The sequence below is a fragment of the Myxocyprinus asiaticus genome, chromosome 27, assembly GCF_019703515.2.
Source record: "Myxocyprinus asiaticus isolate MX2 ecotype Aquarium Trade chromosome 27, UBuf_Myxa_2, whole genome shotgun sequence".
NCBI classification, from domain to species: domain Eukaryota; kingdom Metazoa; phylum Chordata; class Actinopteri; order Cypriniformes; family Catostomidae; genus Myxocyprinus; species Myxocyprinus asiaticus.
Window position 1 is genome coordinate 42,974,969 of NC_059370.1, and position 27,987 is coordinate 43,002,955.

A 27,987-nucleotide genomic window follows, 5' to 3' on the forward strand; every position below is an offset into this window, starting at 1 on the left:
GAGCAGTTTATTGAAATGTGTAAGACTCTCTATAACATGTTCAGTGAAGATCCCATGGAGCAAGAGCTGTATCACGGCATCGCCACAGTGGCGAGTCTCCTTCTGAGAATCGGAGAAGTCGGGAAGAAATTCACCAACAACGGCAGTAAGAAAGCTGAACCGCAGCTGCCCGCCGAAGATGAAATTCTACAGCCAGAGAGAGAAGATTCGTCTGGGGATGGTGGATCAGGACAGTCCTTGGTCTGTAAGGCCTTGGCGGAGGCACAACTGGAAACGCCGCCTCCTACGGCGCCCGGCTCAGACGAAGAGGCGAAAGATGACACATCCATTTCGTCATTCTCCATGGTGAGCGTTGGTTCGCTGCAGTGCGATGACATCGCTGAAGACACCATTCTGATTGGCTGCGTAAGTGGAGTGGGCGGAGATGGGGCAGATCGGAGGAGGGGCAGCTTGCCGGATGCCGATTGGTCGATCACGTTTGAGCAGGTTTTAGCATCGTTTTTGACGGAAACATCGCTGGTTGACTACTTTGAGAAAAAACATGATATCCAGAGCAAAATAACGGCATGTAAATCGCTAAGAGCAGTCGAAAGACAGACTAGTACATCAAGTGATCTCGATTTCTCTCTGTCCACACACTGACAACAAACACACATACTCATGCAGACAAGAAAGCATGCATGAACACAAATACACACACATGCAATACTTATAGTCAGTGTCATAGTCTACAAATTGTGTTAAAATCCATTGCCAGGCGCTTTCTATACCAGTAACTGCTCAAGTTTTAGATGTAATGACCATGTTTCAACCAAGTGTTTTGCTGAGTTTCATTTTTTGAAAACATCAACTAGAGGACTGGAATTTAGCATTATGGGATGTAGTTGAAGTTCCTTAATCTGCTTGTGATGGTATCTGGGTTTAAAAAACTAAATATAGCGATAGTAACTAAGTTCATTAAACTGCTTTAGCCTCACTATAAAGATCAATGAACGAAGCGTCACACTAAATATTTGATTTGCACACTCGTCCCAGGTTGGATTGAAGCGAGGTAACTCACACTAAAGCTTATGTCACTAATGCTTTTTCACGCGTGCTATAGCTAAATATAATCAGTGTATTTGGCAGTAAGAAGTGTCCTTCATGTCCTTACCCCCATTTGGATAGAAAACAAAAATCACTGCACTTTTTGCTTTGGTTCAAAAAGCCATTTAACAAGTAGTTGTGTACCTGTGTATTGATAAAAAAAAATCAGCTTTACTGTTTCTAACTAGATTATTGCCTTACTGATGATCAGACATGCACAGCTGATGCTGGTCTGGGACAATGTTGCACAAAATGTTTGTTGTGGTTTTGGGGGACAGTACAGAAAGGAAGATGTCTTAGGCCACCCATGTTTGTCGTAAAAAAAATTAATTATGCCTTGTCAGATGTTTGGTTGCCAGAATCTACATAAACGTTTCGGCAGTCGGGCTAGCTTTAACACGTAAAGCAGGACTATTTTCTTGTTTATTCTCAAAAATGTAGCAGTTTTATTTGCTTAAAAATGTCCTTTACCTTTAGAGTAAGCAAGTACAATCACTGTGCCTTTTTCATGAAACACGAGCAGAATGACTTTGTGTAAATTGCGCTAATTATTGCATTAAATAGAAATTAAAATCATTCTTGTATACATCTTCACATTAAATTTAAAGGACTATTCGCGAAACCATTCTCGTGAATCGTCAAACTGAATTTATGTAAATTGCCGCATTGACTTAAAAACGGTATTCGTAAATTTTTTTTTACAAAAATTGCCGTGTTGAATTCAAAACAGCATTTGTTAAAAATTATTTCAGGAAATTGTCACATTGAATTCGAATTGGCATTCTTAAAAACATTTCTGCATAAATTGCCACATTGAATACAAAACAGCATTCGTGAAAAATATTTACACAAATTGCCGATTCCAAATGGCTTTCGTAAAAATTATTTCTCATGTGAAACATCGCACTGAATTGTAAACGCAATTCGTAAAAAAAAATGTATACGAGTTGTCGCTTTGAATTCTAAACACCATTCATAAAAACATATAAACTATTGCATTGAATTTAAAACACCAATCATAAAAAAAAAAAAAAAAAAAACTGTAATTTACTGCATTGAATTCAGCATTTGTAAAAAATATTTATGGAAATTGCCACATTGAATTTGAATTGGCATTCGTAAAAACATTTCTGCGTAAATTGCCACATTGAATTCAAAACAGCATTCGTGAAAAATATTTACACACACTGCCGATTCCAAATGGCTTTCGTAAAAAAATATTTACTTAAATTGCCGCATTGAATTCGAATTGGCATTTGTAAAAAAATATTTACGGAAATTGCCACATTGAATTTGAATTGGCATTCGTAAAAACATTTCTGCGTAAATTGCCACATTGAATTCAAAACAGCATTCGTGAAAAATATTTACACACACTGCCGATTCCAAATGGCTTTCGTAAAAATATATTTACGTAAATTGCCGCATTGAATTCGAATTGGCATTCGTAAAAACATTTTTATGAAAATTGCCACATTGAATTCAAAACAGCATTTGTAAGAAATATTTACTTCAAAGCACCATTCATAAAAACATTTTTTACGCAAGTTGCTGCATTGAATTCGAAAAGGCATTCATAAAAATGGTGTCAATCATCGCATTGAATTCAAAAAGCCATTTGTAAAAACATGTAAACTGTCGAATTTAATTTAAAACACCATTCTTAAAAACATCTTTCCTTAAATTGCCGCATTGAATTCAAAACGGCATTCGTAAAAACATTTTTACGTAAATTCCCACACTGAATTCAAAACAGCATTCGTAAATAATAGTTGCGTAAATTGACACTTTTAATTCAAAAGACCATTCGAAAAAAAATTTTTGCCTAAAGTTGTCACAATGAATTCTAAAAACATTTCTAAAAAGAAAGATTGGTAATACCATTTTGCATAAGTTCTTGCAGTTTTTTTTTACAAAAAAAAAATAAATAAATAAAATGTAAAAGCATAAGAATGGTTTACAAATGATTTACACTCGTGTTTTATGAATTAAGCCCATAAAGTTTATTTTGGAGCTGTCTGTAAAAGTTGAAACTAGATTTCCAGTTCTTTATAGAATGCTTTTTTGTATCAAATGAAGATGAGAAGAACTCCACAAAGTTTAAATTGAAGAATTCTAGAACTCTTAGCCAGACCAATGAATGGGGTTCTAGAAACATTTAACCAAGAATTAAAAAAGAATATATGTTTTATGTATGTATATAGAGAGGAATCTATAACCTGGTCTTTAATGACAGACTTATTTTATTTTCATCTTTAATTACGTGTTCTAAAAGGCTAGTTTCAGTTAACTGGACACTTGTATTCAATCAGAAGTTGTCACGCTTCTTAATCTGTAAATAGTTACATATCACTCATTCTAATATCGTAAGTTTTAATGTTAAAATGTATGCAATGATTTGTCCTGTTTCTTTTGATTGATCCTGTATGTATTGTTTTGCTTTTATTTTGTTATCAGTCTCTGTTCTATATTTGTAATTTTAACAGTTGTCTTTTTGTACTCCGTAAATTAGCTTTAAGTCAAGCCGATACAGAACAGATTCTCAATGGCTTCAGTATTATTTTTTTGTTTTGTGAGGTTAAAAAGCATTAAAAACAGGGCCAGATCTGAAAACTAAATTCGATACAACTAAATCAGTACAAATTAGCGATTTTTAAATCACTGACACAGTCGCAGTGTTAATACTTGTATAAAATGATTTTAAAATTGGATTATAGCTGCCAATTTAAGTGGCAAGCCGACAGCAACCGGCTGAATTTGGACTGACCCAAGCAAATATAATCCACATCTCACTTTTAAAACAGCAACTTTCTAATTTAGTACCATGAATATGAATGTGAGTATAAACTGCGCACCTGCCATGTGACCTCTGTTAAACTGTGAAAATATCTCTGGCTTCACTTCACTGTGTTTCTTATTAACAACGCTGATTAATTGCACAAACTAACACTGTTTCAACATTCATCCTGCATTTCACGGGAGTGAACGTTTTCATTTTATTTGGTCTGTCTCATCCAGTGACCTGCAGTAGTAGTTATCTGATGTCCACTCATTTAAAGGTTTTAAAACTGACTGTCATGAACCAGTATTGTGTATTATTATTATTATGTAATAAAAGGCAAGTTAAGGAAAATGTAAGTGTATCATGCCTCATAACTTCTGTACACACCCACTTTAAGTTCACTTATCCAAACAAGCATCACGTTACAGGAGTTAAATGAGTTGTGAACGCCATTTCATGTTGACTTTACATATTCCCAAGTAATTTGTTGTCATCTTTTACTAAAAGCAGCATAGTGAGAAAGCAGAGAAAGTGTACAACCACAAAAAAACAGCACTGATGACCTTTATTACATGACAAACAAAAAATGTGTGAAATAAAAATGCGATGCATGTTAAAGTTTAAGATCTGGTAGCAAAATAAGACCAAAAGTTCTAGTACAAAATAAGATATAAAAAATGGGCAATTCTAGAAAATTAGTTTTGCTTTATAAGCTCTTAATGATATAAAGAACACGTTTAAATATGTACAAACAAAAGCTGCTTATAGATTCATATTTGAGCATCAGGAGAGCTGCAGCTGAATAACGGCAAATTGTTATGACTGTGTGTGAAACCTGTCGGTGGTGATGTGATTGCGAATGTTGTTTATCTTGTAGAGACTGTGTTTGGTGTGTGTGTGTGTGTGTGTGTGTGCGCGCGAGATATGCATGCATGCATCGATTTAGGAACGATAGATGCATGCATGTCTCAGGCATAAAATATGTTCCATTAGGTCACAGCGCCTGGTACACTCATGCATATGAATGTCTATTAATGTTGCTGTAAAACCACAATGAGGTCTTATTAGATTTCAAATAGATAGTGAGTGCATGTGTTTTTGTGTGAAATGAAGCTTTAACCTCCCATATGAGATGTACTTTAAATGTATCATTTGAATTGTAATGCTGTTTGTGTCAGCAGCAATGCTACAGTAACATAATTTTCTTTTTTCATGCTTTTTATTCCCTGATACTTCACTACAAAATAAAAACTACAAAATATTTTTTTATTAAGAAAATAAGAGACTATTAAGAACCTTTTTCATTTTGACATTTTCATGACAATTAAGCACATTTCTCCCCAAAATTCTCATTAGTATAATGCATATGGACCTTTCTTTGTTGTTGTTGTTGTAATTCCCATCAATCAAGATTCTCATTAGATTCTCCTTGCGATAATAGTTATTTATAGTAAAATACTGAAATGCAATTCAAAAATTTTAATCCGCATAAATGTAAGGCAGTACAACAAATACTACCATGATGCATATATACTTTACAATTCAAATGTATTTTTTTTCCCCATTATATTAATGACAAAGAGACATTTTTCTATTATAGTAGTAAGCATTTGGGAGGAGAGAATGTGGTTAATTGGCATGCAAATCATTGCAAAACAAAATCGTAATAGTCTTAAATAGGCTTTACTTTGTATATGCAAAAATATGATTTTTTTAGGTGAAATAAGACCCAGATGTGATCTTCATGTTTCGTGACATTCATTCACCAGAATGTGGTTTCAAGAAAAACGGTTTCTAAAGAACGTGAGATTATAGGCACTGTAGACATCCTCGTTTTGATCCCAAAAGCTTTATGGCATCTGTTATAAGGCAGCCATTAGTGGTGGGCCCTTGTTTCATGGGGCCCTTCTCTAATCACGGTTCCAGGATCAGAGGTTATTGGCTTGGATGATCTGTTGTAGGATGCTGTCAACGTCAATGGTGTCGTAGCTGATGCCCTGCATATCCAGGTTTGGCAGGATAGAGGAGAGCAATGCAACCACATTCCGACGGATGGATCGCAACCTTTCCAATGTGACACTGCTGTCGGGGATGAAAAACAAAGAGAGATGTTCAGTATCTTTAAAGAAAAATGTAAGGAGAACAGATGAAAAGTGAAAAGAGAGAATGTTAATAGAGTGCAGCAGAAGGGTTTTGGAAATAAAAATCCCATTAATTTTCTCCATAGATTATTGTTTTATTATTATTATTATTATCTATAAACCTTTTAAGACCATGAGCTTTGAGGTTGATAAGCAATAATGCTTCAGTAGTACGTGTATTTTAACTTGCTTTTTGTTTGTAAGGAATAAGAAAAATACCATTATTGAGCCAGTACCAAAAAATATATATATCTGTATTCAAAACTGCATTCTTGTATTACCCCAAGTCGCTACGGTAAGCCTACAACAATGTTTACATCGTGTCCGAAAACAAAAGAAGATCTGGAGGCAGATATGCTACTTGCTCATATTTTTTGGATATACACTCACAAAATACTTAAACGTTTATATATATATATATATATATATATATATATACACAGTTGTGCTCAAAAGTTTGCATACCCTTGGAGAATTGGTAATATTTGTACCATTTTTAAAGAAAACATGAGTGAGCAGGCAAAACACATTTCTTTTATTTCTTATGGGATTCATATTCAACTGTAGGTTATAACAGAATGGCACAATCATAAAACAAAACATGGCAACAAAGAAAAACATTTTATGACCCCTGTTCAAAAGTACCCTTACTATACCCTTAGTTCTTAATACTGTGTATTGCCCCCTTTAACATCAATGACAGCGTGCAGTCTTTTGTAATAGTTGTCTATGAGGCCCCAAATTCTTGCAGGTGGTATAGCTGCCCATTCGTCTTGGCAAAATGCCTCCAGGTCATGCAAAGTCTTTGGTCGTCTTGCATGAACTGCACGTTTGAGATCTCCCCAGAGTGGCTCGATGATATTAAGGTCAGGAGACTGTGATGGCCACTCCAGAACTAATAATTAATAATTATTATTATTTAAAAAAAAGAACCTTCACCTTTTTCTGCTGCTTTTTCTGCTTGGGGTCATTGTCATGCTGGAAAGTCCAAGAGCGTCCCATGCGCAGCTTTCATGCAGAAGAATGTAAATTGTCTGCCAGTATTTTTTGATAACATGCTGCATTCATATTGCCATCAGTTTTCACAAGATTCCCCGTGCCTTTAGAGCTCACACCCCCCCAAAACATCAGTGAGCCACCACCATGCTTCACAGTGGGGATGGTATTCTTTTCACTATAGGCCTTGTTGACCCCTCTCCAAACATAGCGCTTATGGTTGTGATCATAAAGCTCTATTCTGGTCTCGTCACTCCAAATTACAGTGTGCCAGAAGCTGTGAGGTGTGTCAAGGTGTTGTCGGGTATATAGTACCGGGCTTTTTTGTGGCATTGGCGCAGTAAAGGCTTCTTTCTCGCAACTCGACCATGCAGCTCATTTTTGTTCAAGTATCGTCGTATTGTGCTCCTTGAAACAACCACAACGTCTTTTTCCAGAGCAGCCTGTATTTCTCCTGAGGTTACCTGTGGGTTTTTCTTTGTATCCTGAACAATTCTTCTGGCAGTTGTGGCTGAAATCTTTCTTGGTCTACCTGACCTTGGCTTGGTATCAAGAGATCCCTGAATTTTCCACTTCTTAATAAGTGATTGAACAGTACTGACTGGCATTTTCAAGGCTTTGGATATCTTTTTATATCCTTTTCCATCTTTATAAAGTTCCATTACCTTGTTACGCAGGTCTTTTGACAGTTCTTTTCTGCTCCCCATGGCTCAGTATCTAGCCTGCTCAGTGCATCCACGTGAGAGCTAACAAACTCATTGACTATTTATACACAGACACTAATTGCAATTTAAAAAGCCACAGGTGTGGGAAATTAACCTTTAATTCCCATTTAAACCTGTGTGTGTGTGTCTGTAACAAGGCCAAACATTCAAGGGTATGTTAACTTTTGATCAGGGCCATTTGGGTGATTTCTGTTATCATTATGATTTAAAAAGAAGCCAAACAACTATGTGATAATAAATGGCTTCATATGATCACTATCCTTAAATAAAAGACAGTTTTTGCATGATCAGTCATATTTTCAAAATCAATGCCAAAATTTCACAATTTCTACCAGGGTATGCAAACTTTTGAGCACAACTGTATGTATGTGTGTGTGTATATATATATATATATATATATATTAATAATAATGCTCCATGGGATTAATCAACCCAGTCTCATGAAAATTTCTTACATAATTTACGAGTTGGCTATCTCGTATGGTCTCGCACGATGTTGTTCGCATAAACTCATACAACTTCATCACGTGCAAATTCTTGGATGTCTAATGCGGAAGTATGCGCGAGTTCTGCGCACAAGGCGTTAAGGACATACTTATATTATGCCCTTACCCAAACCCCTTACCTAAACTTAACCAATCAGTAGAGTGGGTAAACATGATAGGAAGCTGTTGTGTGTAACAGAAGCAAGTCATTGTCACGTATTAGATGGAAATGATGTCCAGTGTCGTCATTGGCTGTAATGCACGATATCATACGAATTAGCCAAATTTAGAAAATTTGTAATAATCCTGACGATTTAGTGTACGTTGCATTAATATATTTGCTCATAAAAGAGCACACGATTTAAGTACACAGTCTTAATACACTGAAAAAAAAATTATGTTGTATTTACTTAAAATATATGATGCAAAAATGCTACATAGATATTTTAAGTAAATTCAACTTATGGTCATTTTAGGTCAGCATAACTAAACCTTTGGTAGATCTACGCAAATGTGTCAGTTCATTCATTTTTGTATTTTCTTAAAAAAGTCAGAGAAATAAGATATAACAACTAATATCACGTTGTTGCAAGTGAACTTTAATATTATTGTTTCTACTTAATTTAATTGTCAAAGGAAAATAATAACTGCGAATAGGCATTAAACTTGATTCCCTAAAGAAGTGCAGATAAAGCTGCACTTGAGCAATGCACATTCACATGCACAAGGAAAAATCTTTATATCATTGAACAGGGTTCAATGTGCAATTAAAAAAAAAAAACTTTGCCCTCTATTGCATTATATTTATCTTCATCACTTGCCGCCTGTACACACAAACACACACACCTGTTATAAGTGTGACTGGGTGTGTTGGTGCTCTGGTCTCTCCTCTCATGTGCGTCTCTCTCAGTTTGTCTCAGTTGGATCAGTAGTTGGTCTCTCTCAGTTTTCAGCTTGTTCAGATCGTCTGATAACGCCTGGTTCTCACTCTGGAGTTTTGCTAATGTCTTACTCCAGTAGAGCTCATCTTTAGGACTCGTTTCTGCCCCCTTTTGGACAGGTGGAGTACTGCTTTGCTGCAGAGGGGGCCTGTTTGCCTGTTCCTCTGATTTCTAAAGATTGCATGAATAGAATTAGGTTGAACATGAGTAAATGAAACATTAAAATACTTGCCTGGTTTCAATAAAAGTTGAAAAGATGGCATGCTCCAAACAATAAGAACACGCTGTAGTGAATGTTTGAACAAAGTTCACACTAGTTTAAAAAAAAAGAAAAAATACTTTCAAAGTGTTGTAACTTCTAAATAATTTTACACATTTCAGTGTTGAAATCTATTGTGACCGCTCCTTGAGTCAGAGTAGACTGCATATTTAATTTGACTCACTTTGTTTTTGATATTTAATGATGAAAACTTTAATGACCGACTGTCTGACTTACCTGACAAACTGAGAGCTCCTCCCCCCTGGACTCATTTGACATGGGGGTCAATCTTTCTGCATTTTGGTCACATGACACTGAATCACCATTTTGCGCAAGTCGCTCCTCATTTGTGGTGGCATCAGATGGCCCGGCCCCTTCTCCCTCCATTACCAAGGCAACCTCCGTAACCGGCTCACGGATACCTAGGATTCTTTTTAAGCGCTTGGCTTCCCGGTCGAGTTGAGCGAGTCTCTGAGTTAAAGCCGTGCGGTCCGAGCCATCCGTCGGCAATGGTGAAACGGGCTGAAATCCTGTGCGGCTCAGAGGGGTGACGACAACGGTCTGAGCCATGGTCATGGAGGTGTGGGGCGAGAGAGGGTGAAGGGGGATTCTGGGCTGATCTTTAGGCTGCGATGGCCCCTGGGAAATCTGCGGCTCCACGGGACTCTCAAGTACTGAGGCCTCTGGCTGAATATTGTACTCCTGGGCCACCGTATCTCCAGATGGCGTTGTGGTGCTATTTGTTTCTGGTTCATGTATTTTGTCTGTTGTTTCTGTGTCTTCATCAAGGGGGAGTTCTGGAGTTCCAGCACGATTTGGCGACTTTTTGCCCTTTTCCACATGTGAACATGTTTCCTTTCTTCTTTTTCTGGAAAATTAATGGGAAGTAAAGCATTAGAAACTTTACACTGGAAAATAATGTATTGTGTGAGTTGTTTTGTACCCAAAGGGGGCATTCACCAAGGATAAAAACTGTCCGACTTAAGTTTACAAGTATGTAAGTAGCAAGTATGTGATTGCAGTTGTTTCTAGGATTGTTGCATTCTGAAATGTGTCAGCACACGATTCATAATTCGTGTTTTTCACCAGTTGCCATAAAGGGAAGCTATAGCAGGCATTAAAGTTAACAACTTTTTTTCTTTCTGGTCAGCTTCTGTAATGGCAGAACAACAGTTCGAAGAGAACATGGCTGAGCAAGTTAGTCAAAACTAGTTCAGCTGAACCCCTATAACCTAAACTGTTTACTTGAAGTAATGTTAACCTTTCGAAATATAATTCATTTTACATTATATTTTAATTAATTCTTTAATACGTTTATTATTCTTATAATTATTACACATTTTATTTGAGACATTTTGAAGGAAACTGTCGGCCCCTTCAGTAACGCAAAAGCTCATTAAGTACTTACAAATCGTTAGCTAAACATTCACGTTTGCATTCGTGTACTTGCACAAGAGTCTGAGCAGTTGTAAAAGTGATGTTTGCTTTAGCAAGCACCACTAATACATGTGAATGGATGTTTTCTGTGTCTGTCACACCTCGGAGACGGTGAAGACTCTTCCTCTTCAGTGGCGGCAACTTTGACTCCATCCTCATCTGTATCCTGTGTATCTATCACCATGGTAACCGTGACTTCATCCTGTTTGGTCTCTGATTCAGGATCAGATAGTCCTCTACAAAGTGGATGCACTGGGCTTTTACTCATCTACACACACACACACACACAGTTATTATCAGTTGAGGTGAATGCAATGTGTTAAAATCCAAAATGAGAAGTGATGTTGTTTTATATCAGTTTTGAAGAAACTTATTTGAAAATATAGCTGGCTAAGCTTAAAGCTAATCACAAAGTATTTACAGTACAGACAGGCTACTCATTTGAAAAGTTAATTTGAAATAAAACAAATCGCAACAGTGAAGATATTTAAAGGGATAATTTAAGAAAAATATCGAATTCTGTTTTTTTTTTTTTTTTTTCAGAGCAGTATTTATCTGGCACAGAAATATTGAGGATCTCAATTTGTTCAATGAACTTGAAGAAATATGTTTACACTAAATGCAACTTACCAGATATATTGCAAAATATTAGACTTCTCTAAAACGAATCTGACTTTATAACGCTACTTATTATTATTATTATTTTCTCCCCAATTTGGAATGCCCAATTCCCAATGCGCTCTAAGTCCTCGTGGTGGCGTAGTGACTCGCCTCAATCTGGGTGGTGGAGGACGAATCCCAGTTGCCTCTGCATCTGAGACCGTCAATCCACACATCTTATCACGTGGCTTGTTGAGCGCATTACCGCAAGACGTAGTGCATGTGGAGGCTTCACGCTATTCTCCGCAGCATCCACGCACAACTCACCACGCGCCCCACCGAGAGCGAGAACCACATTATAGTGACCACGAGGAGGTTACCCCATGTGACTCTACACTCCCTAGCAACTGGGCCGATTTGGTTGCTTAGGAGACCTGGCTTCGAACTCGCTACTCCAGGGGTGATAGTCAGCGTCAATACTCGCTGAGCTACCCAGACCCAAATAACGCTACTTATTAAAGACAGAGAAAATATTTTAGCCTATTTTTAAGTTTTATGCATTTAAATTTCATAACAAATTTCCATCAAATTGAACAGAGTAATCTTTAACAAAATGTAATTAATAAAAAAATATTTATTTACAAATGCACAAATTTCATTAAATGTTAGTAACTAATAAAAAATATTTTAATATAAAATAATTTAAACATTATTTTAAATATAATCATTCCTATTATTTATATATATATATATATATATATACACACACACACACACACACACACAGTGTATAAATATATATACAGTATATACTGTATATATATTTATACATTGTGTATATATATAATTTTTTATAATAAGATAATAGAATTATAATTATTTTTATCTAAAAATTTATATATTATATATATATATATATATATATATATATATATATATAATATTTTTTTATAATAAGATAATTGAAATTTTATTTAGAAAAATTATTCTTATATCAAGATAGAAATGATTCCAATATAAATTAAACATTGTATGAATAAATTTATTAAATTAATAAACCTGATGTGAAATGTGTAAATCTTAAAAATAGTCTCAAATATTTTTTTGAGTAAAAGTGCTTTTGATTATTGATGCAGTTCTCTGCATGTGCAATACAATCTGATGATACCGACAATGTACCGTTTTGTCACGCAACAAAGCTACATGTTGGAAAAAGTATCTTGTTATTAGAGAAAGTTAGACTATTTTAAACAGCTGAACTTCTTTCACATAAATGTACAGTAGATTTAAATAAACACCCCATCTGTATGGCCACAAAGTTATGAGATCCATCCAACAACATATCTATTGTGAACCAGTCGTGAACTGCTAAAACACAGATCACACACACACACCAACAATTTATGTTTGCATATGCAAAGCTCTCGCATTCATACAACTACACATTAGTTGTCATGTCTGCCCACATGCAAATGAAGACACAACTAAAGACCACTGTGTGTCATCACACAAACACTTCCTCATCTGACTGAAAGAATGTGGTACTGTATATACTATATATATATACCTCCAAGGATCTTCCTCTTCTCTTAACAGAGGCATTTTCCCTGCACACACACAACAAAGGAAACAAACAAGCAATTATTGCACACTTTACACAGAACTGGGAACGTGTGAATTCGCACCAAAATTTGAGAATTCAGGATGTGATTACACATTTGTACTAAACTGTTTTTTGAATGTTTTTTCATAGCTGGGTGTGACATCAGCATTGTCTTCTGTATCCTCTGGTAACAAACAGCTCCTACAAAACAAGAACCCAAGAATAAATGAGTCAAATACCGTAAAGAACAGATATATTTGGAATGGAATACTAGTGTACTTTTTACTACATAATACTAAGTACATACTGTGTACTGACTACTATTTCTCTTTAAAGTATTTGAAAGTCTATGTAATATGCATTGATAAATGTTTTAAACATTGTCATGTGTTCTCACTATGTTGCATCTTGAAAATAAATACAGCTATTTTGTATTTTAATTACTGATGCAAATAAAAATACATACACAAACACAACACGTGTGTGTGTGTGTGTGTGTGTATATATATATATATATATATATACTGTGTGTGTGTGTGTGTGTGTGTGTATATATATATACTGTGTGTGTGTGTGTGTGTATATATATATATATATACTGTGTATATACGTATATACACAGTATATATATATATATATATATATATATATATATATATATATACTGTGTGTGTGTGTGTGTGTGTGTGTATATATATATATATATATATATATATATATATATATATAGTGTGTGTGTGTGTATATATATATATATATATATATACTGTGTGTGTGTGTGTGTATATATATATATATATATATACTGTGTGTGTGTATATACGTATATACACAGTGTATATATATATATATATATACACACACACACACACAGTATATATATATATATACACACACACACACAGTATATATATATATATATATATATATATATATATATATACATACACATATATATGTCTATATACATATACTGTGTGTGTGTATATATATATGTTCTGTTTATGTGTGTATATATATATATATATATATATATATATATACACACACACTGTATATATGGGTTTTTACTATAAGATAATATAAATTATTTTATTTATACAAATTATTCTAATATCAAGATATATAGTATTATAGAAATTATTTAAACATATTGTAATATTAAATATAATTATTTAAAACAAATGCAGTAAAAAATAAAAATGCAAATTTAATTCACTTATATTGGTAACTAATTAAAAAATAGAAATGATTCTAATATAAAATTATTTAAACATTCTTATATTTAATATATAAAATGATTTTATCAAATAAAGATGAAATATAAATTAAAATTCACTGAAATATACTTCCCTTATATTGGTAACTAATAATAAAAAAGTGAAATGACTAACTTAAAATTATTTAAAAATATTCTTATATGAAATATGTAAAAATATTTTATAAAATAAAAATGAAATAAAAAAATAAAATGCACTGAAATATACAGTAACTAATTAAAAAATTCTTCTAATATCAAGACAGAAATTAAAATAAAATGTTCTAAATATATTATTATATTAAACATATAAATAATTATTTCTATAAAACTAAAAATTAAATAATTAAAATAATTAAAATAAAATGCACAGAAGTTTCTTTTATATTGTAACTCTGAAGTGTTAGAAATCACATTTGATTTTTCTTCCAGTTCATGGGTCACATGGGAATTGGAAGGTCATGTTGAGCGCATTGCATTGTGGGATACAAAGCACATCATGTGGTCTGATATTATACTGCACATTTAGTAAATGCAAATGCAGTAAGTCATCCGGCTATTCCATCCGTGTATACAGAAAATGTGTATGTTATGCACAGTGTACATACTGAAAATATAGTATGATAGTGTGCTATTCCAAACACACCATTTGATTTAATCAGCAGACTCACCGTAAGCGTGCTATTGGATGCATGCTACACCTGAACGGATCAGGTACCTTTCCAGCGAACAGGTGAGTGGCGACTCCTCTCCATTTCAAACACTCTTCACATTGAATCCATGACACGTCACTGAGAGAGGAAAAGCATCATTACAGCAGCTCAGTCAGATCTAGTTTATCACTTATTCATTTATGGGTCCCGTGGAGATATTCAGAGACAACATGTAATATATTTAAAGCTGTAATTTCGATGTTTTGATGCTAAATATGCAAAGTCAACTAAAAGGAAGCCATTCGTAGGTTGACTTCCACTCCAAGTGTAACACTGGATCTGTGATGCTATTAAAACATTCTTCTGAATTTAGGGCGGAACTACCTGTTTGTTTGACCATCGGAAGGTAGGGAAAGTGTTAAGGAAACCCGTTTGAAAACAGTTACTATTTTGCAACTCCTCACAGTGATTGTTTTGTCCATTTTACTGGAAGAGAAAGACTGTTCATTTTAAATGAACAAATATTTAAATGTTAATTTAGTCCATTTTTATAAGTACACTAGTGGCCTCAGAACTAATAGTCGTGGAATAAAAACCACTGAAGTTAAAGCTTGATTTCATGGCTTGCCTTTAAGGGTTAGTAATACAATTTGTTGTTTGTGTTAGTGTGTAACATTGTTTTAGCTTCAAGTATCATTTACACAGACACACACACACACACACAGGTGTGCTGTTGCTATAAAAACCACTTTATCGCATCAGCCGTTTGATTTTAATGAAGTTTCTATGTGTTTAACAGCCTGTCTCCACCTCTGCCTTCACAAAAGCCTTTGTGTGTGTGTGTGTGTCTCTGTGTGTGTGTTTTCTGTGATGCATATACTATGTGTGAGGTCTGTGGTCTAACAGAAAAATAGTCTGAGAGATTTTGGCAAGCTAAGTTGCACCTCTCATGTTTTACTCACAAACCCACACTTCAGCGAGGCCAGCGTTTTTCTCCCCATCTGACTGACAGACAACTGAACTCTCACCAACAGAGCAGGTACAAGAGAACTGTTTTCACAGCGCTTGATTAATGGTTGTGTGAAATGGCTCGGAGGAAATCAAACGTACACTTCCTCATCCTCTTCCTCTTCCTCATCCTCTTCCTCCTCTTCCTCAGTGTCACCCTCTTTGTTTTTTCTCTCTAAGGCCTGAAACTCTCTCTCTTTTGCTTTCTTTTCCTTCTTTTCACGCCAGTAGTCATTTAGTTTGAGACCAAGTGCGGCTAGAGTAAGTCTAAAAGGAAAAACAGCAAAAACTGCAGTCAAAATGCAAATAATTAAAAATAAATTATTTTAGATATATCAAATAATAAAATATAAAATAAAAGAATTTTCAATAAAATTAAATATGTGAAAATAAATAATTATTTTAGAACGTGAATCCAATTGCAATGTACACAGAAATTTGTAACATAATTTTAAAATAAAAACTAAAATATATTTTTTTTATATTTAATTAAATGACATTTTTTTTATCAAATACAAAATGCTTAAAAAAAAAAAAAGATTTTTTTTGGTAACCCTAAAAAGATTTTAAAAAGATTTATTAAAAAAATAAAAATATAAAAAATACATACACTGAAATTTCTTACAAATATATTGGTAATTATAGCTCAAAGAAAAATATATATTTTTTACATATTTTAAAAATATTAAATAATAAAAAATATTAAATATAAAATTAATCAAATAAAATGTTAAATAATAAATATATATATATATATATATATGTTAATAATTAATATATTTAAAATGTTTTTCAATTCATAGAATAAATTATTAAAAAATTACAATATAAAATAATACAAAATTATAATAAAGTATTTTATAATGTAAATTCCAGACACAATGCACTAGAATTTCTTCCACTTCTATGGGTAACTCATAAGTTGTGGCCAGCTGTACAACAATTTTCAATGTCACGAAAGGACGTTTCTCTGTGGCAGGAGATTTGAATTTAGTGAGAATTTCAGTCCAGCATTCAAATGAGCGACCATCTGATCCAGTTGGCATTGGTGTAGTATTGAATAATAAAGTTTGTGGAGCGCTGCAGAGCTCCTGAAATGCACCTGTACTCTTTGGTGTACTCAAAATCCTGCTTGTTATGAGCAGGCTTGAGGAAGTTGCACTCAATCACTCCAATGACCCCAACCCCTGACCTTTGACCTGATGACTTTAAAAGAAACAGGAAGAGATAAGTCACGCTGACACTTCCTAGGTAATTTATTGTTTTGTTTTTTTAAATACGTTACATCTAATTTCTTCAAATGAATGCATTTTGTACCTTGATTTGACAGCCAACTTTCTCATAAGCCTTTATGAGTCTGTTTTTATGGTACATCATAATGCCAAAGTGCTCCTTATTTTTCAGGTTGAATCCAAATGTGATTTTCACTCGCTCATTCTGAGTGGTAGCATTTAAAGAAAACACTCCTAAAGGAATCACTCACCCAAAAGCTTAAATTCAGTCAACATTTACTCACGTCTGTATGACTTTCTTGCTTCTGTGGAACACAAAATAACATATTTGGAAGTATCCGAGCTGCTCTTTTCCATAAAATAAAAACAAATTGTGACCAGGGCCTGTCAAGCTCCATAAAAGACCAAAAAGCACCATGAAAGTACCATAAGTAGTCTATACAACTTATGCACGCAGCACATTCCAAGTCCATATCTGAACTGTTTGTAATGACATGAGGTGTCTAATTTCCATGACTTGGAAATGATGGGAAAAGAATCCTATAGCAGCAATTGTATTTTCAGTTTCTAAACTCCATGCCGAAAAACTGCTATAGGTTTAAAACAGAGAAACAGCCTAGTCTCACATAATTAACGTTACTATAGCTACATTTTTGCAAACTGACTTTTACGTACCGCTTTCTACGCTTCGTCGCAGTTTCCTGGTGAAATGAACACTAGAGGCACACAAATCACGACTACAATGGCTGATTATGACTTTATAAATACTTATTTTTTTCGCTCTATTACTCACACAACGCTATGTTTTCATATCGAAACACTTTTACTATAACATCGTTTGAAAAATGATACATTTTAACATTTGTATTACAGACTCAGCTACATTTACACACTTAATTTCCATGGTAGCTCACCTGATAGAGTGTTGGACATTGAACTCGGAAGTCTGCGGTTTGAGACCAGCCGACACGTGACATGAGAGTGTCATAAAAGTGTCACAAGATGACGTGGTTGCTTTAGAAACTGTGCTTTTCATTTCACATTTTGTTTTAGGACATTATTGGTTAGGTTTAGGTTAAAGTTTTTGGTTAGGGTGGTACGTTTTACTCATTAAAACCAACATACACCTTAAAAACCTTCTCTGATTATGACATAATTTCGCTCGCTTTTGGCGCCCCCCGCTGGACATTTCACAAGGAAACTTCAGGCAAACGTGTAATGAAGCATGCAATTTTGTTTTGCAAAAATGTTGCTACGGTCATGAAATGTTCATGAGATCACGCTGGATTTTGTTCAAACAGTCACTTCAGATTTTGAGTCAGTGAAAAGGATACGATGAAATGAGGTTTATAGACGTCGTTCTCAATCATCGACAGACTCTTAGCAACCAGTTTAGTCTGAACTTTCTTCTGTCGCAGAATGATTTGAATCCTGGGCTTCAGGTAAAGGATACTGAGATATGCCTGCAATGACAGAGAGGAATTCTGTGAAATTAAGTTTTACTTAATACAATTTTGACATACAATTAATTGTTTTATAAAAACATACTGAGCTCAGAATTTCCTTTAATGTCAGATAGTTGAATACATTAACATATGGCCGCCCATATTTACAACAGCACCTTTTTGATGTTCAGAAACTTTAATAACATTACAAATGGACCTCAGGGAAAAATAACTAATAAAAACATAATAAATGTATGATATGATCCCTTTAAACTAACAGGATAGATATCATTTTCTTTGTCTCTCACACTGTGACGCTGCACAAACATTCTTTCAGCTCCACCGAAAATAACACACACACAGTCTCTCTCTCCATCAGTCTCTCTCTTTGTCACTCACTCGGAGAGAATACTCCATCTCAGGAACGTGATTGTCTCTGCGATGCTTGTAATAATCTCTCCTCCATTTTCCGTGAGCCTCCTCTGAACGGATCTCTGGCAGACGGATGTCCTCCGCATCTGTGTCAAAATCAAACTCCGGCTTTTCATCTTTATTTCTGTCAGACAGGATGGTAAAGGTTTGATGGAAAGAGAAATATAACAGAAATTTACTTATGAGCTTTCGTCAAATTTCATTGTCCTTTCTCGTGATCTTAAAAACCTTTTGATCTAAAGTTCAAGCTTAAATGCTTGAAACAGTAAACACATTTAAACTATGGCTACATATGTAAATATAAAAAATGTATACCTACCTTTAATATATACAGTAAATATATATTACAAATCCGGGTTCAAAACAAGTTTTTGGGGCATAATATTGATTACCACATAAAAAATAATATTCTTTTAAAAAGCAAAAATTGAGGTCACAGTGAGGCACTTACAATGGAAGTCAATGGGGCCAATTTTTGGAGGGTTTAAAGGCAGAAATGTGAAGCTTATCATTTTATAAAAGCACTTACATTCAATCTTCTGTTAATAGTCATGCATTATTTGAGCTATAAAATTGATGTTATGGTCGTTTTTGGGTTTTATGGTTAACGGCGTTACATCATCATGGCAATGAAGTTGTCAAATTGAATATAACTTTACACAGATGTGGTTAGCAAGCAATTTTATCTATACTTTTGAAAAAGTGAGTATTTAAATGTTTATGGCTTGGCCCAATTCACTTCCATTGTAAGTGCCACACTTTTATTGTAGAAAAGGAGGGACAAGTAGAAACAAATTTTTATGGTAATCAACATTACGCCACAAATGCTTAGCTTGTATTGTACAAGGAATATTCCTTTTAAATTTGGATACATGCATACTTGTATATTTCATCCAATCTGGAAAATAAGTGACAAATCTGATAAACATCTATCACCAAATCTACCACTCAAACCAAAAAACATCAGTCGGTAAATTATTTTCAACACTTTTGAATTGGGCAAAGTCCTGATGTATGAGACGGAAGTCAATTTACAAAAAAAAAAAAAAAAAAAAAATGGATAGTTCAAAGTCTGGATGCTGATTGGTCAATACAGTGCTCAGTTGTGTTAAAATACACAATAAATAGTAACAGATATGACTTGACTTAGTTCACCAAAAAATGAAAATTCTCTCATTATTCACTTACCCCGATGCCATCCCAGATGTGTATGACTGTCTTTCTTCAACAGAACACAGATTAAGATTTTTAGAAAGAAGATCTAGTCCTTAGCTCAGGTCCTTATAATGGAAGTACACGGGTGCCAGCACTTTCACGGTCCAAAAGTCACATTTAGGCAGCATAAAAGTAATCCACACAACTCCAGTCAATCAGTGAATGTCTTCTGAAGTGAATCGATAGGTTTATGTAAGAAACAAGTCGCTTATTAAAAGGTTTTAACTTTATATCAGCATTGGGGGGCCTGGGTAGCTAAGTGGTAAAGACGCTGACTACCACCCCTGGAGTTTGCTAGTTCACTAGTTCGAATCCAGGGTGTGCTGAGTGACTCCAGCCAGGTCTCCTAAAGCAACCAAATTGGCCCGGTTGCTAGGGAGGGTAGAGTCACATGGGGTAACCTCCTCGTGGTCGCCATAACGTGGTTCATTCTCGGTGGGGCGCGTGGTGAGTTGAGCGTGGATGCCGTGGTGGATGGTGTGAAGCCTCCACACGCGCTATGTCTCCGTGGCAACGCACTCAACAAGTCATGTGATAAGATGCGCGGGTTGACAGTCTCAGACACAGAGGCAGCTGGGATTCATCCTCCGCCACCCGGATTGAGGCAAATCACTACACCACCACGAGGACTTAAAAGCTTTATATCGGCGTTTCCGTCCAGGGCTCTGATGCTGTTTGAAATGGCCGAAATCTCGCGTGAGGCTCGTTCTTCTGATTGTAATTAAGCGCTGCTTCCGAATTCTCATGTGAACTCGCCAACGCGCTTACGTCACTCGACAGCTCCGTGATGCGTCAACTGCTGGCAGGAAGCGCTTTTTAAAAGTTAATAACGTTTTAATTATCGATTTTAGAGGAAGCGCTTTTTAAAAGTTAATAACGTTTTAATTATCGATTTATTTTTAACACAATCTTATCTATTTGCTTCAGAAGGCATTCATTGATCGACTAGAGTCGTGTGGATTACTTTTATGCTGCCTAAATGTGACTTTTGGACTGTCAAAGTGCTGGCATTTATAAGGACCTGACAGAGCTCTTTCTTCTTTTAAAAATCTTCCTTTGTGTTGTGCTGAAGAAAGACAGTCATACACATCTGGGATGGCATCAGGGTAAGTGAATGAGAGAATTTTCATTTTTGGGTGAACTATCCCTTTAAATGTGTAGTTACTGTGTTTTGCCTTTGCAGGGTAGCGTATCACTGTGTAGCACCCATAGTCAATCTTTTTGTTGTTGTTGCATAGTATAGAGGAAGGATGGCATTTAATGAATTTGCTTAATAAAGTTTTAATGAAAATGTCATTTTTATATTATTTTGTAGAAACCACTTTTCTAAAGCTGTAAGCTATTTGTAAGAATTCAGAGGACTGCATGCTTTAGGGTGATTAAAAGAACACGATTTGTTAAACTAAGCAGTTCAGGCTAATATTCAAAGCAAATTCAAATCAGGAGTGTGTTGTTCCAACAGAGTCAGTATACTCGCACGTGTGCAACATTTAAATCATTTGTAAATTAATGACGTGGCAGAATATAATTGCTCTCCTGTCTGTTTATGTGGCTGGCCTGTAGTCTGTCGACAGATAAAAGAGCATTTGCACTGTAACTACAGTGAATCCCTTTGTTCAGTAATTCACCTTTCACTGCTGACAAGCACATTCAGATACGACTATGATTTAAGGGCACACAATATTTTTCAAAGTCATCTAATGTACCAAATTTTCAATAAATATCAAAAATAATGTATGTGAATTATTTAACAAGAATTAATGTCATATTTCATAAATAATGTTCACACCATTTTCTTACAGTACAATCTTACTCATATAATTTACTAGTAATACAGTATGTCATAATAGGTACAGGTCCCGAATTTTAGAAGTTGCTGATAATTGTCAGGGGGGTATTTGAATATATTTTTTTCCCTGGGATATTGTCTTAAAACGTGTCCAGGGCAAAATAAAAGTTTTAATATTTTGGGGGGATTGATATCATATTCAAGTCTATGCATATTTAATGAAAGTATGCATAGCCTGCATGTTAAAAATCACAAGTCACAAGTATTTATGTGTATTTTAAAATGGCAAAGTTTCATTTTAATGGTAAGAAGCCATTTTAAGCCTCTTCACCCGTACGTAGTACCTCCCTTAAAGGAATATTCCAGGTTCAATACAAGTTAAGCTCAATCGACAGCATCTGTGGCATAATGTTGATTACCACAAACATTTTATTTCAATTTGTCCCTCCTTTTCTTTAAAACAGCAAAAGTCTATGTTACAGTGAAGAACTTACAATGGAAGTCAATGGGGGCCAATCCGTAAACATTAAAATACTGTTTCAAAAGTATAGACACGAGACGTAAACAATATGTGTGTTAATATGATTTTAGAGAGATTAAATCGCTTACTAACATTTCTGTGTAAAGTTATGGCCAACTGTACAACTTAGTTGCCATGACGACGTAACGCCGTAAACCTTGTAATCGCACAAAAACGACAATTTAAACAACTTTACAGCTCAAATAATACACAAGTTTTAACAAGTATTAATGCAAGTGATTATATAAAATTATAAGCTTCACATTTCTGCCATTAAACCCTCCAAAAATTGGCCCCATTCACTTCCATTGTAAGTGCCTCACTGGAACCTCGACTTTTGCTTTTTTTAAAGAAAAGGAGGGACGAGTCCAAATTAATTTTGTGGTAATCAACATTATGCCACAAATGCTGTCGATTAAGCTTAACTTGCACTGAACCCAGAATGTTCCTTTGAGGGTTGCGTGACAAACTAGCTAGAAACCACCATCCGAGAGCTTTTTCACATGTCACAAACCTGCGAATGTTCCAGATGAGAATCTTGGTGCCTTTCTTGCCCTGTATGGAGTCTAGCTGCTCCTGTAACTCAGATACACTCTGAAAGAGAGAATGTCTCAGGATGGCTCTCAAACTCGCCTCTGAATCTTCTGTTACCACGAGCGCCTGTGAGATGAGAGAGTTAAGGGCGAACGATTTTGTCTGTTGAGGATGGAGTCAAACATCTGTTTAAACTGCACACATTCATGAGTCTATATATGCATAGAGCATGTGCATATACTCATAAAAACAAATCTACCCATATGTTTAAATGTTGCTTTAAACAAACAGAGAATTGCAAACAGAACTTGCTGCTTATGAAGAACATTCTTATTCCACTTCAGGCAGCTGCCTATGAACAGCTTTGACCCTTGGGCAGAAAGGTGATAACTGATGAGCTGTAGTGTTATATATGAGTGAAGGATATTGGTCTGTTGGTTGAATGGGGCGATGGGTACGATCACAGCTTGAGCTTTGATGGCCTGCAAGAAGCTTTGAGACAGCATACCCACGCTCTGACAGCCACCGTTCTTCGTAAAGATCAGAGCGTCACGACCTAGACGCATCGAACCCGACTTAAACCCGTTACCGTACACGCCGATGGGCTGATGACCGCTTTTACCAGAACCCTTTTCTGTGAACCCAAAACTGCAAAGAGAGAAAGAGGCATGATTTATATCACGCATGTCTGTAGCACACACTAGAGATTGACCGATATATCAGTTTTACCGATTAATCTGTACCGATAGTTGCTTTTCGGAACTATCGTTTATCCGCAAACATCTATACCGATAGTTGCTGATTATTATTATTTTTTTTGGTGGGGGGGGGGGATTTTTCCCCTTTTTCACCCAATTTGGAATGCCCAATTCCCAGTGCGCTTTTAAGTCCTCGTGGTCACGTAGTGATTCGCCTCAATCTGGGTGGCCTCCGTGTCTGAGACCATCAACCCACTCATCTTATCCTGTGGCTTGTTGAGTGCGTTGCCACGGAGACATAGCATCTGCGCTCAACTCACCACGCTCCCCACCGAGAGCGAAAACCACATTATAGAGACCACGAGGCAGTTACCCCATGTGACTCTACCCTCCCTAGCAACCAGGCCAATTTGATTGCTTAGGAGACCTGGCTGGAGTCACTCAGCACGCCCTGGGATTCGTACTAGCGAACTCCAGGGGTGGTAGCCAGCGTCTATTACCACTGAGCTACCCAGGCCCCCATAGTTGCTGCTTATTATTCTTTTTTTTTAATTATTATTCCTCCGTGTTCCTCTGTGGCCAGCGCTGGAGGACTTGGTTCTAGAGTACAACAGTGGCCTCTAGAGGAGAAATAAAAACAATCACGTAGGTATTTACTGTATCTAAATCTTTCATCATTGACAATATTTATCTTCTTTTTTTTTTAATCCTCACTTCAATGCATATTTTGCTATTTTGATTAATTAATCAAGTGTTCTAAATTGAAGCAAGTGCATGCAAAGAAAAATGCAACTTTATGGAAACTTGCCCTGTCAGCTCATACATCGTGTCTCCAACTTCATATTTTATGAATATTATTTAAACCTATAAAATTCCTCATTAAACCTAATCTGGTGAAATATACAGTATATATGGAAAACCCTTCATCTGGTGAATTTATGTAAATGCTTTTAAAAGCTGAATTTGGTAAATATTTAAATATAGAGCACTGTAAAGGAGCTAAGTCTCTGTCATTTCAAAATAAAAGTCCCTGGTGTTTTTCAGGCCTGTTTACTGTATAGTTAAAAAGAAAGTATCGAGTTATGCACCAAATCTTCATTTCATTCTTGAAGCCTCTATGTCTGTGCCCGTCACAGTAAGGAAAAGCTAAGAATTTTTTTTTGGTTTGTTTTTTTAAACTATCAGCCTATTAATTGGTTTTCTGCATATTTCACCACCTTAGTTATCAGTCTCGGCAAAATCCACTATCGGTCAACCTCTAGCACAAAGGGAGTTCAGCTGGGGATTTAGAACAAACACCTCAAGCACCACTAACAATTAAATAAAGAGCTACTTCATGCATTGCTTAATGTTTTTTTACACACCTGAGCATTTTGTGAAGCTTGTTAGGCGTCATACCGCTGCCGTTATCCATAAAACTGAGACACAACTGGTCTCTGACCGTCACCACATCTATCCAAATGTTCTTGGCTGTTACGCCAGGGTCAGATGCATTATCTGTGACACACATGCAGAGAAATATCAACATAAGGCCTCATCTATGTTGCATTAAAGCTGTGTTGAATTGCAAAAATACTGATTGTTTTCAAACAGGTTTGCTGAACACTCCCCCACACAAAAAGATAGTCCCTCCCCATATTCACACCATTGGTTGAGCTGGACTGGATGCTCAAACATACAATGTTTAGAAAGTGTTACCGGTCCTGCTCGACATGCTCTGAGCGGGAGTCGAACCAGTGTCTCCGGCATGGGAGGCAGGCTTGCTAGCGAGGAGGCTAAAGGCTAATACGCCTCTTGAGGCTAAGGGGGTGAGGTTTACACATACTGCACAGCTATGACGTACCAGCTGGCTAACATTACAAAAGCACCACAGTTTTTTTTTCACACTTTTCAGCAGAATCAACCTACAAATGGCTTCCTAATAACTGACTTTGCATATTAAACTGGGGTGCAAGAAAAAATTACACTGCTCTCTGTTTATGGAAACATTTAAGCAAGCATAAGTGGCAATGTAAACATGATATAAGAACAATTTACAGCACTTTCTTCTTTCTTTTAAAAAGTGCCTGCAAGGCAGTACATTAACTATAACTTAACCTAGAACCAGCACCACAAACCCTTTAACAGGATGTAGAGGGTAAACTGCAGAAGTATTAAGATGTATTTAGTAGCACCTCATATCTTGATGAATAGATGATCAAAGACAGACATATTTAGAAATCTTTCCAATGCCATCTCCATGTTATTAATATGTTATTAATGCTTCCTGCCTCTAATGGTATTGAGATCCACTTCTGAAAGCTTCACACATTTCCATCAGCCTTTACCATTTATATAGTAAACCCAAAAAGTATTTGGACACACTTAAAATGTATATGAATGCCATTGCATTAAATAACAGAATTAAAGCAAGTGACGTCTGAAGTTTTTCCCAAAACTAAACTAAACTAGCTTTTCTGAGCCATATTTGCTCCATGTCTTTTAATCAACTGTTGTCAAGTCAGTTCACACAGGTGTCCTGTAACCACAGGTGTAGTTTACACTAAACTACTGAAGACTAAAGTTTGACAATCACAAAGTGTCACCATACCTCTTGTCACCATTTTAAACCGTATTTTATCATTTCAAACCTCAAACTTTTTTTTTGTTTGAAATGTTTTGCTTAAACAGTGTGCTCGTGCTGTCTTCAATACAAATGACACTTGCTATGATATTTTGATTTGTAATACAATGACATTCAATTATTTTTAGGTGTGCAAATATTTTTTGGGTACATTTAATTCAGTAATAAACCAAAGCACAACTTTTACCCTTGTGTGACCTTCGGGACATTTTTGTCTTTTTCATTTTTGTTTTTTCGATCATGTTTTCTATGTTATTGCCAGTGGCATACATTTTGCCAAAGATGTGTATCTTTGGGGGAATTTTGATATTTCAGCCTCAGTTCCTATAACACATCTATAGTACACTGTGTACACAAATAGTTACACTCAGGACCTTCAGGACAAAAATGTCCCCATTGAAACCCATTAAAACTGCAATATTTGATCCCAGTGCCATTAAAGCATAAAATCATGAATTCTATGATATTATGCTTTCATTCTGGAGCCCTGGCTTCAAAATGTTAATTTTTAATATTTTCCACCAGATGGCGCCATTTTTCTCATGTTTAGCCTATGGAGCAAATACATGCTTTTTTCCTATTTTCTGTTTGCTGTATTTTAGAGCACTGCAGGCCAATTGAATAAATGATGCAGCTAAAATTGTGTGTGTGTGTTGGTGTTGATGCCAGAGTGTGTTTTGTATGTGTGTATGGAGAAATGTGTGTGTGTGTGTGTGTGTGTGTGAAAAACAGTGGCATTATGTAAACAAACTGGCATTTAAAGGGTTAAAATCCTGAAAATTAATGAATATTTGGTAGTTATGATCAGGACTGATGTTGGTAAAAAAAAATAACTAATTGAAAGTGGGAAATAAGATTAATATTTAATATTATTATGGCAGTTTTTTGACGTGGACATTTTTGTCCTTGAAGGACCTCTGAGTGACTTTTTTTTTTTATTGACGCACAAAGGTTAATGCACAAAAAGGTATCATGCATATCTGTTCTTGACAATAAATTATTAATTATTATTGCATTGGATCTAAAACTGATCAAAGGTAGGTTGCATGTGGAGCCAGATGCAACAGGTGCGCAAACGTCCAGCACACTCCACACAAACGCGCATTTACTGTCTGTGGGATTTTTGCGGAAGTTTAAACCGAAAGTATCAGTTCCTGACCAAATTCATTGCCAAGATCAGACAGGAAAAACATAAATGCATTAGTGTTTTGCTCACCTATGAGTTCTGCGACAGCACTGAAGGGCCATGTGTGACTGGTGGAGTTGCTCTCCAGGTACGACGGGCTCATCTAAGAAAAACAACAACATCATCATGCATTATAATACCATAATAAATATTATCTTGCATGAGGAATGCATTAAAGAAGATACTGAAGAATACACACAGAGCTGAGGCGGATTCCGTGTTCGCTCAGTCTCGCCATCATTACAGTTTAAACACACGTCATATGAGAAGAAAGACTGATGATACTTCTTTCTTCCTCTCTGCTGCGCCTACTTCCTCTTTCAGTGTGTGTGTGTCTGT

The 27,987-nt window shown here is 35.6% G+C and overlaps 2 protein-coding genes across 5 annotated transcripts in view; one reads left to right on the top strand and one right to left on the bottom strand.

Annotated features, from left to right (window-relative positions):
• LOC127418066 (TBC1 domain family member 9B-like) overlaps positions 1-5,135 on the top strand; it is a 52,728-nt gene extending 47,593 nt beyond the window's left edge. For all 4 annotated transcript variants that reach the window (XM_051658425.1, XM_051658426.1, XM_051658427.1 and 1 more), the window contains one exon: positions 1-5,135. In XM_051658425.1, coding sequence (XP_051514385.1) covers positions 1-642 — 642 coding nt within the window. In that variant the 3' untranslated portion in view covers positions 643-5,135.
• zgc:152774 (uncharacterized protein LOC553526 homolog) lies at positions 3,005-27,982 on the bottom strand. The gene is made up of 17 exons (XM_051658451.1): positions 27,848-27,982; positions 27,679-27,751; positions 25,204-25,336; positions 23,568-23,789; positions 23,122-23,268; positions 19,051-19,207; positions 18,541-18,669; positions 17,292-17,411; positions 17,077-17,180; positions 16,077-16,241; positions 14,985-15,104; positions 13,182-13,256; positions 13,020-13,059; positions 10,954-11,120; positions 9,653-10,283; positions 9,062-9,327; positions 3,005-5,950 (listed from the first exon to the last, which is right to left on the bottom strand). Exons 1-17 carry the CDS (start codon positions 27,887-27,889, stop codon positions 5,797-5,799), a joined length of 2,745 nt encoding a protein of 914 aa, XP_051514411.1. The 5' UTR covers positions 27,890-27,982; the 3' UTR covers positions 3,005-5,796.
• Positions 27,983-27,987: the final 5 nt, after the last annotated feature.

Coding starts and splice junctions, on each gene's coding strand:
- zgc:152774 (XM_051658451.1), bottom strand. CDS start 27,889: ATGATGGCGAGACTGAGCGAACACGGAATCCGCCTCAGCTCT. Junction 15,105..16,076: donor GAGGAAGAGGATGAGGAAGT/GTACGTTTGATT, acceptor TTCCTCTCTCAG/TGACGTGTCATGGATTCAAT. Junction 11,121..13,019: donor GAAGAGGAAGATCCTTGGAG/GTATATATATAT, acceptor GTGTGTGTGTAG/ATGAGTAAAAGCCCAGTGCA.